The 12,823-nt window shown below is 44.7% G+C and overlaps 1 protein-coding gene across 2 annotated transcripts in view; it reads left to right on the forward strand.

Moving 5' to 3' along the window:
* Nucleotides 1–12,823, forward strand: part of esamb (endothelial cell adhesion molecule b) — a 64,071-nt gene continuing 51,248 nt past the window's right edge. The window contains exon 1 of one of the 2 annotated variants that reach the window (XM_048265703.1): nt 1–563. In XM_048265703.1, the coding sequence (XP_048121660.1) occupies nt 497–563 (67 nt within the window). In that variant the 5' untranslated portion in view covers nt 1–496. The remainder of the gene's footprint in view (nt 564–12,823) is intronic. The other variant, XM_048265705.1, reaches the window with a different exon arrangement.

Below are 12,823 nucleotides of genomic sequence, written 5' to 3' on the forward strand. Positions count from 1 at the left end.
ATCACCTGTTGGATAATAGAGGCGTGTCATCTCCCCCGCGCGGCTCTCGCAGGTGCAAGAGCGCGAATCCGCGACAGTCCATCTCTACATGGGAGCACTATGTCCGAGAGATAGCAGGAGTGTTCCATTCGCCATTCCGTGACAGACTGAAATACCTCATAGTTTAGGCGAAATACTGTTATTCAGCTGAAGTTAGGTTGAATTGACTTTAAAAGACATCGTGATTCACGACTGTGCGCTATCGAAGACGAGAGGCATGGGGACGACTGAGAAACTTGGATAATCTGATCCACGTTTTTACTTCGGCTTGCTAACAAAGTTATACGGTTAGCCCTTATTTTCCAGAGATCCAAGATCAGAAAACATTAGCCGGGTAGTCGTAGTCCTGCATTTATACTGACGCGTCCTCTTGAGTAGCACGAACTTTGCAGGTATATCCAGACATTACCTAGCTGCAGCTGGTCCTGTGGCTTGAGGAGACGGTACATGTTGGGCGATGGAGACGCTGCGCGCTGGGAGACTCGGAGCACTACTAACGCTAGCCTGGGTGTGGAGTTCACCAGGTAAGACTGTCGGATCGGAAAGTATCTAGAGATCAGCCCATTAACTCTGTAAATAGTTCAGCAACAGTATTCATTTAAATGATTTACAATACACTTTAATGAATTCCAAATCAGTGGCACTCTCAGTTTACGAACAAGGTAAATCAAGTAAGATAGATAGGGTAGGCTAATGCTTAATTTAGCATGTGACCCGCTGCTTCTATTTATATCGCCTATTTTCTACATGTTAGTCAATGAGATTTACTTTGACAAGGAAGAAGCGTTGACAGTGCTTTGCTGTTTGAATGGATTGTCATTCAGTGATGGTGTCTAATTATGGTCGATTTGTTTGTTGTGGTTTGGCAGTTATAACTTAATCCCCAGTTTAGAGGCGCATGCCGCCAGCCAGACGTCAGGGGGATTTTGATTCACGGTGTCACGTTACTCTACATAGAGTAAAAACTGTCCCGTGGCCTAGAATTGTATTGTCGTAATTTTTAAAGCAAATATTTTACAAATGAAAAAAATAATGGTGTGGGGAAAGAGACATAATGAACCACATGAAGACTATACGCGTGTGTCCAATTTTTAACATTTACGTCAAACAGCATTTCTTAACAGTTGCCAAAGTATTCTTCCCCCTTGAGATTGGTCTGGATGTTATCTTTGCTTTGAGTCTGTGCTTTGTAATGCTAGAATAAAGTGGGATCAAGGGATTCGCCTGTGTGTGACATTGTGGGGATGGCTAACATGCTTTGGTCATCTTGTCCAACCGTTGGTGTCCACCGTAAGAACATGCACAGTCGTTGTCTGACATGAATGGACAGCGCTGTTCTTTTGTGAATCACGACAAATTTAGTATTATGTTGTTTCAGTTTCGCAACAAATGACCTGCATGATTGATGGACACAAGCCTGGCACGAACATTGACTAATCTCAAAGGCACTGCAACTCGGAAGGGACTGTAATCCCTTTTTTCCACCAAGGACGAGCACAAATTCAGCGTCAGCCCTGGCTGACAAGATTAAATAGTAAGTCATTGTCGGAGTATGTCTCCAGTCCCGCAGGATTTGATTGCTGACAACGGAGAGAGAATGACAGGCGCCCCCGAATGTCGCGCGTACTGGAGCGTCCCAGCGGGGCGGATTAACCGGCACTTCCCGGCCGCTCCCGCGGGACTCACTCGCACTTTGACAGGTACCGAGATCAAACTGTCCCGCCTGGTGGGAAATGGATTGTGTCTCACCATGGTGACATTTAAACGCGTTTCGTGTCTCTTCTTCCTCAGCGCTGACCCAAATAGAGGCTGTCAAGTGCGCAGCAGCGATAGGCCACCCAACATGATAAAGTGGTCTTCTTGTCTTTTGAATGTCGCCACCAGTGCAATTACAAAACACATTTTTCTCCTGTCTCGGGCGCGCGTGTGTGTTGAAACACAAGCATTAAACCCAGGGTAGAAACGAATAGGTTAGTTGGTGTCACGCAGGTGTTGTAGCAGGGGATAAAGTGATTACAGAAGGCTTCCTGGAAGTTTTTTTTACAGTGCACTTCAATGTGTCTGGTGTGGTGTGAGTGTCTGGGAGTGAGGTCCTTAAATCAATCCCATTGATAAATGGTGTGCATGTGTGCAGCGTGTGTGAGGCATGTGTTGTTATGGTGTGATGGATGAAGTGTCATAGTTTTGTAAATGATGATGTGCTACGTGTAGCGTTTTTAGTGATAGCATACACTGCTGTAATAGTGTGTACGGTTAGTATTAAGTTGTTTGTGATGGTGTGTGTGTGTGTGTGATAGGTGTACAGTTGTTTGTGATGGTGTGTGTGTGTGTGTGATAGGTGTACAGTTGTTTGTGATGGTGTGTGTGTGTGATAGGTGTACAGTTGTGTGTGTGTGTGTGTGTGTGTGTGATAGGTGTACAGTTGTGTGTGTGTGTGTGTGTGATAGGTGTACAGTTGTGTGTGTGTGTGTGTGTGTGTGTGTGTGAGAAACTACTGCACAACCCACGTTGCTTTGTCAGGAGTTTGTGCTTCTGACAAATTGCTGATGCCAGGCTCCTTTTGTTTCTCTCGGGGTGTGAGAGAGTGTGTGTGTGTGTGTGTGTGTGAGAGTGTGTATGTATGTGAGAAATGGGGCCGCTTTATGAATAAGTGAAGCCGCTTATGGCCTAGTCAGGTGTCATTAGTCTGTCAGGCACTTGCTTCTACACAAACCCGTTTGAAAAGTTAGTTTCGTCTCCTGATGGAGTCAGCAGCAGTGAGTGGGGGAGTATGTAAACAGATGGCAGCTGCGTTCTGACTCTCACACACCATTTTGTCTTCATAAACACTGAGTAGCAGCAGATCATTGTTCATCATCATTTCACCCTTGTTAAGGTGCCATTGTGGTGCTCTTTTTTGGCCCACACATCCAGTTGGTCTTTGGGGACGGACTAGAGGGCGATCAGTTTGGCTGAGTGACAGACAAGACGGCACCGAGAGTTGTTCCGCTGCGGAGGGAAGTCGGTGCTGATGTGATATATCAAATCATCCCAGAGCTCACTCAGGCGTGCCCAATGCTGTTTATCCACATGCAGACGTGATGCTGGAGGCGAGACGCGGGGGGGGAGCCATCTTCTGCTCCTGAAACAGTACAGAATGGAGGAGTCTGATGGCTGATTTGCGTGCCTGTGGATGGGGAGTGTGTGTTCAAAAATGAAGTGTGTGTGTTTTAAATGGAAGTGTGTGTTCAAGAAGTAGAGGCCTTTAGTGAGTGCTCCGTCTGGCGGCTCTGTCTGATTGGACATGGAACCAGTCATTTGCATATTGATGCGGTCTTGTGAAGTCAGCTAAAAGTCATGCTTATCTTCAAAGCCAGTCTGAGAGCCCAAGAAGAACGGAAAGACATTTTTATAAAAATGTCAAAATGATGTGATAGTCTTTTTTTATATGTGTGTGTGTGGCTATGCTTGCAAGCACAATGCAGCATGGGCATTCAGGACCTAAGTATATCTGTGTGTGTGTGTGTGTGTGTGTGTGTATGAGAGAGAGTGTGTGCGTGTGTTTGAGGAGAGAGAGAGAGAGAGAGTGTGTGTGTGTGTGTGTGAGGGGGAGAGAGAATGTGAGATAAAGCACAAGCATGAACTTAACAAACCTCATTGTCTCATGGCAATACATTATGATGGTGGGTGGATAGCTGTTACAGTGTCACCGACACACACACACATATATACACACACACACACACACAGGGATAAAAGTGTCTCTGGCTGTGGAGATGACACTGCACACACTAATTTGTGAGCAGCGTGGGGGGGATATAATTGCCTCTGGTCGAAGACCTCCAGTCTCTTTTAATGATGCTGTGTGTGTGTGGGTGTCTGGTGAAAAGTGTAGATGAGGTGGGATATCTTGGTTTCTGGCCCCTGTACACTTTCATCGCTGTGTGTGTGTGTGTGTGTTACTTACAGCACAGGCAGTCCCTTTGTTTCCCAGCACACATACAGATGATTGGTAGGAGATGGTTTGTGTGTCAGCCGGAGCAGAGTTGCTGCTGCTCTGCAGAATGGCTGCTCCCCGCTGCTGTTAGAGAGGAACCGGAGAGGCTCTCGCACTCTCATGGACAGGGGCTTTAGAACCTCGCCCCTTCAGCTCTGACAGAGTTACGGTGGGTTCTCAGGGGTAGTTGTGTGGAGCGGTTTGACCCCTCTGTGCAGGTGGACATATTCCCCACTTCCTGCCCCTGAGGTAAGAGAAGGCACTGGCTGTTGTCTGCCCTATCTGCCCCCTTTAAACCCTCTCATCCCCTCTCTACCCCTATCTTTCCTATTTGCCCCTCTATGGCCATTTGTTTGGTTTTACATTAGACGAACCACCCCGTAACGCAATGTTGAATTTCTACGGGGCTGAATGAAGTTCCTGCCTCGGGGTAGGTACTTCAGTGCGGTCCGAAAAAACTTGAGATATAAATGAGGCGTGACAAGGCGTGAGTGGAAGATCACAAGCAATTTTATTTTAAACCCAGCAAGGCAGACGTCAGCTAAATTAATTACAGGTTAGGATATTAGCTTTTTGAGTTAAGGTAGCCTACACTGAATGAACAAATGTCCACTAAAAATAGGCTTTAACTGGTTAAAATTTCGATGGTATATTAATTTAAAAGTATGTGATAATAATTTCAAAATGAGACCTACATAATGCACCCTTTCATTTGGAACAACTATTCAAAGGGAGCCTATGGTCTCTATTAACTTCAGTTCACTCCAGTTGAAGGTATTTGTGTAAAATAGGCTTAGCTGATGCAAAAATGTTTAAAACCAGCACGGATATTTTTCACCTCCGAGGAGGATAGACTAATTTAGGTTGTAAGAATGTTCAGGTTACCATCTCGCACGTACGTAAAATGATGATAAAGGACTTAGCAAAGGTGTATCAGTGTGGGGAGAGCATGTGCTGCAGTTGCTATGGCATTTTAGTTCATCTAATTAGCGTTGCGATCGTGCAGCAATGGGTATGTCCTCTAGGTTCTGTAAACTATGGAAACATAGTAGCTGAAAAGGCTAAATAGCGAGGCGGTCCTGTACCTGTCCCCTTTATCTGGGAAGGGGGCCGATAACCTGCAGTGGAAACTTGCCTGATGTCCCGGTCTGCCCCAACTGCCCTATCTGCCCCGCTCTGTGCTATTTACCCCTGTCTGCCCTGACTAGGGTTGGGTATCGTTTGAATTTGAACGATTCCGATTCCAATTCCGATTTCTTGTTTCGATTCCGGTTCCCAATGATTCTTGATTCCGATTTTTTTAAAGAGGCAGGGTCAAAAAAAAAATTAGGATATTTTAAATGAGCTAGCTAACCAACGGTCTTTCTCAGGGTATCTGCACATTTTCCAAGTGCAAATTTAAAGACTTTTAAGACCTTTTCAAGACATCTAAATGAAAGAATGACTATACCACGGCAAAAAGATATATAATATATATATATGATATAAATGCCCAATTTTAGGGTCTGGGCTGCTTGCTTTTGAAGCTGGCTGTACATATTTGGTTTTGCTTATTGCTGAGGCTGACTGTTCTTCACCTGTGTCTGTAGTAGCCTAGGCTACTTGCCAAAGACATGTGCACTGGACTGGATTCCCTTCAATATTTTTTTCAACGTTAGACTAAGCTATTTACATATTTTAATAAGCCTACTTTATATAATTTACTATGTGCATCTATTGTCCAATATGCAGCACAGCAAATTAAAGTTAATCTACTAGTTTACATTTTGCATACCAGTTGTATCTAAACCAACCAAAGCTTGACTGAAACATTGTAAAACCATTGACTTGTTTTAAATTAATTAGGAGACAGGTCCTCCTCGCATGATCCTGCTGAAAACTGCTGGTTTCATCTCAAGCACACACGTATTATGAGCGCCGCGTTTTTTTTTTTTTATGTAGCCAGTCGCCGACATTCAAAAAATATGCGGTTATATTTCACAACTTTTGCGAAGTAGGCCTCGCCTACAGGGAAACGCTGGCAAGTAAGCTGCTGGCAGATATTACAGGTAGGCTATTATAACTTAGACAGATATTTTCTTCCCTCGGCTAGGCCAGCAACACACGCTGGAAAGATGCAAACAGATCAACTTAACATGTACAGAATTTCCTCCTGATGATTGCGAAGCACTGCGCATAATTTGACCAGCAGTCTTCACGTCCATAGTTTATGAAACAATGCTGCGTCCGAGCAAATATTCTAGATGCCAAGCGCAACTCAAAAAAGGAGGACAAATGAGCGTCCGGCTTGAGGCTGCGCCGGACAGGGCTTTTAAAATCCATATGTCCGATCTAAATTCGAACGTATGGCCAACCTATCGCTAACTAGCTTACCAACTTTTTCTCCCGCTCATTCTACCGTAGGCTTCCTAATTCCACGTAGGCTACCTGTCTATCTCTCAGGCCTCAGCTACACCACGAAAACGTCATTATTATTTTGTACTGTATTATTACCGTTTTCACACCTTTAACCACACCCGTGAAAAACATCTGCACTCTGCAACCACTACACTTCCTCCCGTAGCCATAGCTTAGTCTTATACAATTGCATTTTAAATACACAAAACTGGATGGAGACATCACTCACTCTCTTGCACTCGCTGGCGGTCCCATACGCACCTTCAATACCTCTCTTTCGAAAATTCAAAATATCCCAGACTTTTTTTAGGCCTTAAAAACCGAAAGTTGTATTTAAGACTTTTTAAGGATCCGCGGGAACCCTGCTTTCTGAATGAAATAGTGTGACCTTCTCCGTGAATTTTAATTCTATGAACTTTGACTTTTTATGAACTTTTGAAAAGTGAAGCCACACTTTAGACCGCCGACGCACACTATCAATGCTTAACTCCCTCGTTCATGTAAACACTTCCGGTGGGCGCTTCTTCGTTGGTGTTCAGCCGTTTCTTCTTCCGGTCGGCGGACTGGGAATCGAAACAGGGAATCGAAATTTAAACTTTTGAACGATTCCGGGAAAATCGCAAAGATAGTCCCGGTTCCAACCAATACTCGATATTCGATACACAAGCCTAGCCCTGACTGCCCCTCTCTGCCCGGCCCGAGGTCAGTCGAGAGCCTCTGAAGGTTAGCTATTGTGTAGCCAAAGCCACCGGTCGGCGTGTGATGGGGGCGTCATCATCCCTGCCCCCTCAGACACAAGGCCCCACTGATAACGCACATACTTTCACTAAGGGAGATACAATTTGATGTTTTTGTGTCTGACCACGTGTGTGTGTGTGTGTGTGTGTGTGTGTGTGTGTGTGTGTGTGTGTGTGTGTGTGTGTGTGTGTGTGTGTGTGTGTGTGTGGGTGCGCACCTGTCTGAGGACAGCCTAGGGTGTCTTGTCTCTGGATGAATGTGTGTTTGTTCTCTGGCCTCCTTGAGCCCGAGTGCTAGAGCCAAGTGCAGCGGCAGCAAGGCCAGACAGGCTACATCCACACTGTCCCCTTTTCATTTAAATCCAAACCCTTTTGTGTCCTTTTCATCTATCATCTACATTACTCCGGCGCGTTCGAGCTCCTGACACGTAACGACTTGAAAATGCCGTCGACCCCGCATTCATTTCTCCCACCCTGCGTTTTAATGTGGACGGGGAATCCGCAAACATCTGAAAATGTATTTAAAATGAGACCATGTTTTAAAAAGACAACAGAATATCATGTAGATGTAGTCCGAGGCAGAGAGCCTGGCCGCTGCTAGCCTGATGAGCCAGACCCACAAGAAGATGTACAGTAGGGTCTGGGAACTTACCATTGGCACTGCTCAATCCGAGGGGCGGGATAAATGGTTGTCTTTCAAATTTCCTCTGCAAACAATAGGATAGCGCTATAACTTATGAGTCCCATGCATTTTCCCACCAGCGGAGCTAGTTGGCTAGTTGCCAATTTAAAAAAAAAGCTTAACTCGTGTCGTGATTCAAAGACCGCTGTTCGCCAGCTGCAGCATCCATCTTCTTTGTTTTCAAGTAGCAGGAAATTCATGCGGAACCGTTGCCAACCCTATACACAATGTGATTGGCCTGATACAGGCCCGGATCTAGGCTGCTCAGATTGGGGGGGCAAATAGAAATTTGGGGTTCACCTACAAATGCCTTTTCACCGTAAAACCCTTATTTAATAGCAAACATGACATATTACATAGAACTGTTAATCATAGAACTGATTTTAATATTTACAGATATCTAGCCTGGCTAGCGCCACCACTTCTCAATGAGACGTGGTCTGGGAACCAAACGTTCATTTTCTCATTATTTGAAAAAAATGCCTGATCCGTTTATTGGGTGCCACGGATGTCTATCAAATAGATCTGTGCATAGCTCATCATAGTCTTGCTTTCCCCCCTGTTCTGTGATTGGTTCCCTATCTCAGGCGAAAATTTGCTCCATGGTCTCCAGGCTGCCTTAGCAGCGTGAATCAAATCGCGCGCAAGGCAGCATGGGAACACCCAGGCTAACAGATATCTAGGCTATATTTAACATTTATTTTCTATGTGGCCTGTTATGAAATCATGTATTGAACAATTTAAGCACAGTTCAGCTTCAATGAAGAGTCGGCTATCGGGAGTAGGCTGGTTCAGCAAAGAATGGGTGAATTTGGACGCACTTTGTTTCTTGCCGTGCGCTGTCACATTCTCCACTGCGTAAAATATATAGGCTAAATTAATTTGCGAGGCCCCCTGGTGGCCGAGGCCCCAGGCAATTGCCTGACCATGCCTAATGGCAGGTCCGCCCCTGGACATCACGGCCAACGCAAGGGGCAACGACGTGGCCCCCGTAAATTCCCACCCTGCTTATAACACAGTTAAGGAATGACCAATGTTAACAAACTAACTGGCTAGATCACCTTAGAAAGCTAACATGCACATTAGCTAAAAAAACAAACCTTATTCAAAACAAGAATAATACAAACACTAACACTACAGTTAAAGGTCTTTATTTAAACCAGCAACAAGAATCTATATTTTATCTAGTAGCCTATAACCTTTATGGAAATATAGCTAGCCCTCTCTACTTGAAGGATGAAACAGCAAGTGATGCACACAGTGTGGAATGGTGGGGGAACGCTACACACACACACACACACACACACACACACACACACACACACACACACACAAACACAACTAGTCATTTCTTCCAGGGTATTGGAATGTTCCTAATGCAGATGCAGTCATCTCCCCATAGAACCCCCTGCTGCTGTAGGTAGTGCTCAAGGTTGAATCATGGCCTTGGATTGGATGTTATTCATGCTCTAGGCTAAATCAGGGCTGTGATTGGATATTATTTCTGCTCCAGGTGAAAAACTAGACTGTGATTGGGTGTTATTTCTGTGCCAGGCTGAATCAGGGCCACTGATTGGGTCTAATTTGGCGTAAAGTTGCATGCAGGTGGCAGAGCACCTGCAGACATCAGAGCCCGTCTACCACCTGTGGTTATGGACGGGGATGGAGAAGGGTCTGGGTGGTTGTGGTGTGTGTGTGAGAGAGAGTGAGGGTGTAAGTGTGTGTGAGAGAGGGGGTGTAAGTGTGTGTGACTGAGAGCTTCAGACTGGCTTACCTGTCATCATCACAGGCATGAGTGCTCAGGGTGTAAAACCTGAGGAAGGTGTGTGTGTGTGTGTGTGTGTGGATGAGCTACTGGTCATCATAGGCGTGAGTGCTGCAGGTGTGGATCCTGAGGAGGATTTGAGGAAATGGCCTGAGACATGGTTTTTATGTTTAAAAACCCTGAAAGCTGAGGGGCTGGGGATGGTGGCCGGTGGTAGCTGGTGGGGCAGTGGCAGGTAGCATGGTGGTTAAGGAGCTGATCTAGCATGCAAAAGCCAGAAAAGTTGTGGGTCCAATTAATGGCTGCCTCTGTTATGCCCTTGAGCAAGGCACTTAACCACAAGTTGCTCTGGGGAAACTGGCCATTGTAACAATTAACATATGTAAGGGTACGTTCAGACTTGGCTTCTTTTTCTGATAAGAGATAAGATAGAGTAGTTGATAGCAGACTGCTTTTTCAGTTTTAAAAAAATCGTTTTTGTTCCAAAAATGTCTTTTTTGGTTATCCGCTGGTGATCGGTCAGCTGTCAAAAAACAGCCTGACATAGGGCGTTTTTCCACTAGAAATGGAATATTTCCCAACTTTAAAAACAGCCCTGAGTTGCAGAAAAAAGACGCCTGCGATCACGTTTTAAAAGAAACCGAGGACATTTTTGAAAACACGATCTACTCCATAGGATTATAATGTAAAACGTAGGGCTGAAACGATTCATCGAGTTACTCGAATAACTCGATTACAAAAATTACTCGAGGCAAAAACTCTGCCTCGAAGCCTCATTAAATTCCTATGACGCGCACTATACGCGCAGGGATTTTATTGTTCCACACGGACCGTTGTTCGGAAAGCACACCACTAGCGCGTGAATCGTGATACATTCTGAATCATAGATTATGTCTATGTTCTGAATTAGCTGGTGCGATGGCGGAGTCAAGATGTCCATAAATGGCAGAGAATGTGTGAAGTTTTCAAGTAGAGTTTTGGGATCATTACATACTCAAAAAAGGAAAAGAACAAGCATCTGAACCGACAACATGGACTCCATGCTGTTTCACCAAGCGTCAATAAATAAGTAGGCACTATCAATCTATCTAGCCTATCTATCATCTATCTACGTAGCCTATAGCCTACATTGATGTTGGCTGATTTTAATCACATACTGTATTTGTAGCGATGTCGTGATATAATGTTTTTTATGTTTTTAAGTAGTAAACTTATTCACGTTCAATTGCAAGACAGTATGCCTAAAAAAGAACCCATTTTTATACACGCATGCATGCACCCTCATCTTCCCTCACGCACCGCACGCGTGCATACACACACACACAGGTTGCTGGGTTACCATAGCAAATAGGCTCACCCCAGAAATTTATTTTTTAGTAGCCTAATGGTAAAATTATTTGTTATAGCCTAATGGTAGGCTATTTTTTAGTAGCCTAATGGTAACATTATTTGTTAGTAGCCTAATGGTGAATGCTGCAGGTGTAGAAATCTACATAAAACAGATATTTACTTTGATGTCAAGTCTAGATTACAGCATGAAACTTGTTGTGCATATTAATACATTAAATTGCTTTCCCTCTTCTCCCTCCCAGCACTTCACAACATAGTATGGACAGCTTTGTTCGCCCAGCTAAGTCATGCACAAGAGCATTTTGAACATTATTTAATTGTTGGCACTGGCACTTATAAACACTAAATGGGTAAATTGCAATAAATGGGCTTAGTTTTGGAGCCAAATGTTGGAGTTAGAATAAATACCTCTGTGCCAATTGCTTGATCATTTTACAGCCATGTCATTTTTGTTATGCATTATTTGTTTTGGTTGTTTAAAAATGCAAACATTTTTTATCTGATTAATTGATTAATCGATCGATAAAGTGCTAGATTAATCGATTACAAAAAGAATCGATAGCTGTAGCCTTAGTAAAACGGAAGCCGGCGGCAGCTGTAAATACACCTAGTCTGAACATAGCCTAAGTCACTTTGGATAAAAGTGTCAGCCAAATGAATCAGTAAGTAACAAAATCATTGTATATATGGCTGTGTCTAGTCTACAACACTGTGTCTAACCATGCAGTTAGCTTACTGAGACACATCTTGCTGGGCTTAGATAATGAACTGCCTTAGGATAATGAGTAGGGAGGAAGTGTGTGTGTGTGTGTGTGTGTGTGTGTGTGTGTTTGGGTAAATGTGAGAAAGTGAGCGGGATGCAGGGGCTGCTTAGACCTTCACAGATATCACGCACCTGTGAGATGTTTACTGTGACACACCACATGCAGTAGAAAAGACCTCCCAACACACACCATCCTTTTTTTTTGGGGCAGCCTTGGCCTACTGGTTAGCGCTTCGGACTTGTAACCGGTTCGAACCCCGACCAGTAGGCACGGCTGAAGTGCCCTTGAGCAAGGCACCTAACCCCTCACTGCTCCCCGAGCGCCGCTGTTGTTGCAGGCAGCTCACTGCGCCGGAATTAGTGTGTGCTTCACCTCACTGTGTGCTGAGTGTGTTTCACTAATTCACGGATTGGGATAAATGCAGAGACCAAATTTCCCTCGCGGGATCAAAAGAGTATATATACTTATAGGAACACACACAACCGACAATCAAGACAGCTGTTACTTATTATGTGAAGATGAACGAGGGCAAGACGACAAGTGTCATCTGTGAGAATCTGTCATATATATCTTGAGACGGAGGAGTTGAGTGGAATTGGAATTGGAATTTGGACTGGAAGCGGAATCCTGGTGGAATGTTCCAGAATGCTGTCGGATTGGGAGGGCGGATAGTGTTCCTATCTCCTGCCTGTGCCCAAGGCTGCCTGTCTGATAGGGCAGCCAGCTGCGATCGTTACGCTACGCAACTGAAATGGTGTCAGAGCGCATCTCGGAGATGTCTCATTGGTCAGTGTCAGATTCGTGTCCCTGCAGATGTCACACCAGTAGTTCGCTCAGGGCGCTCTCATTTCCTTCCTGTATGAGATGTGAGCTGTCCATCCTCACTGGATCTCACACACTCACATTCGCACACTCACACACTCCGTCGAGATCAGTGGCATTTTGGTGCTGTCAGAAAAGGCCAAGACCTTCTTCAGCACAGAAATAAATGAAATATTAGTGCTCTGGGCAGTGAATGAATCTTTGGCTAAGCTAATGGATGTACACACACACACACATTCACACATTCTTACTCTTTCACACACGCAGACCCACTAGGCTGTTGTTGCCAGT

Source organism: Alosa alosa, chromosome 16, assembly GCF_017589495.1.
Source record: "Alosa alosa isolate M-15738 ecotype Scorff River chromosome 16, AALO_Geno_1.1, whole genome shotgun sequence".
Classification (NCBI taxonomy): Eukaryota; Metazoa; Chordata; class Actinopteri; order Clupeiformes; family Clupeidae; genus Alosa; species Alosa alosa.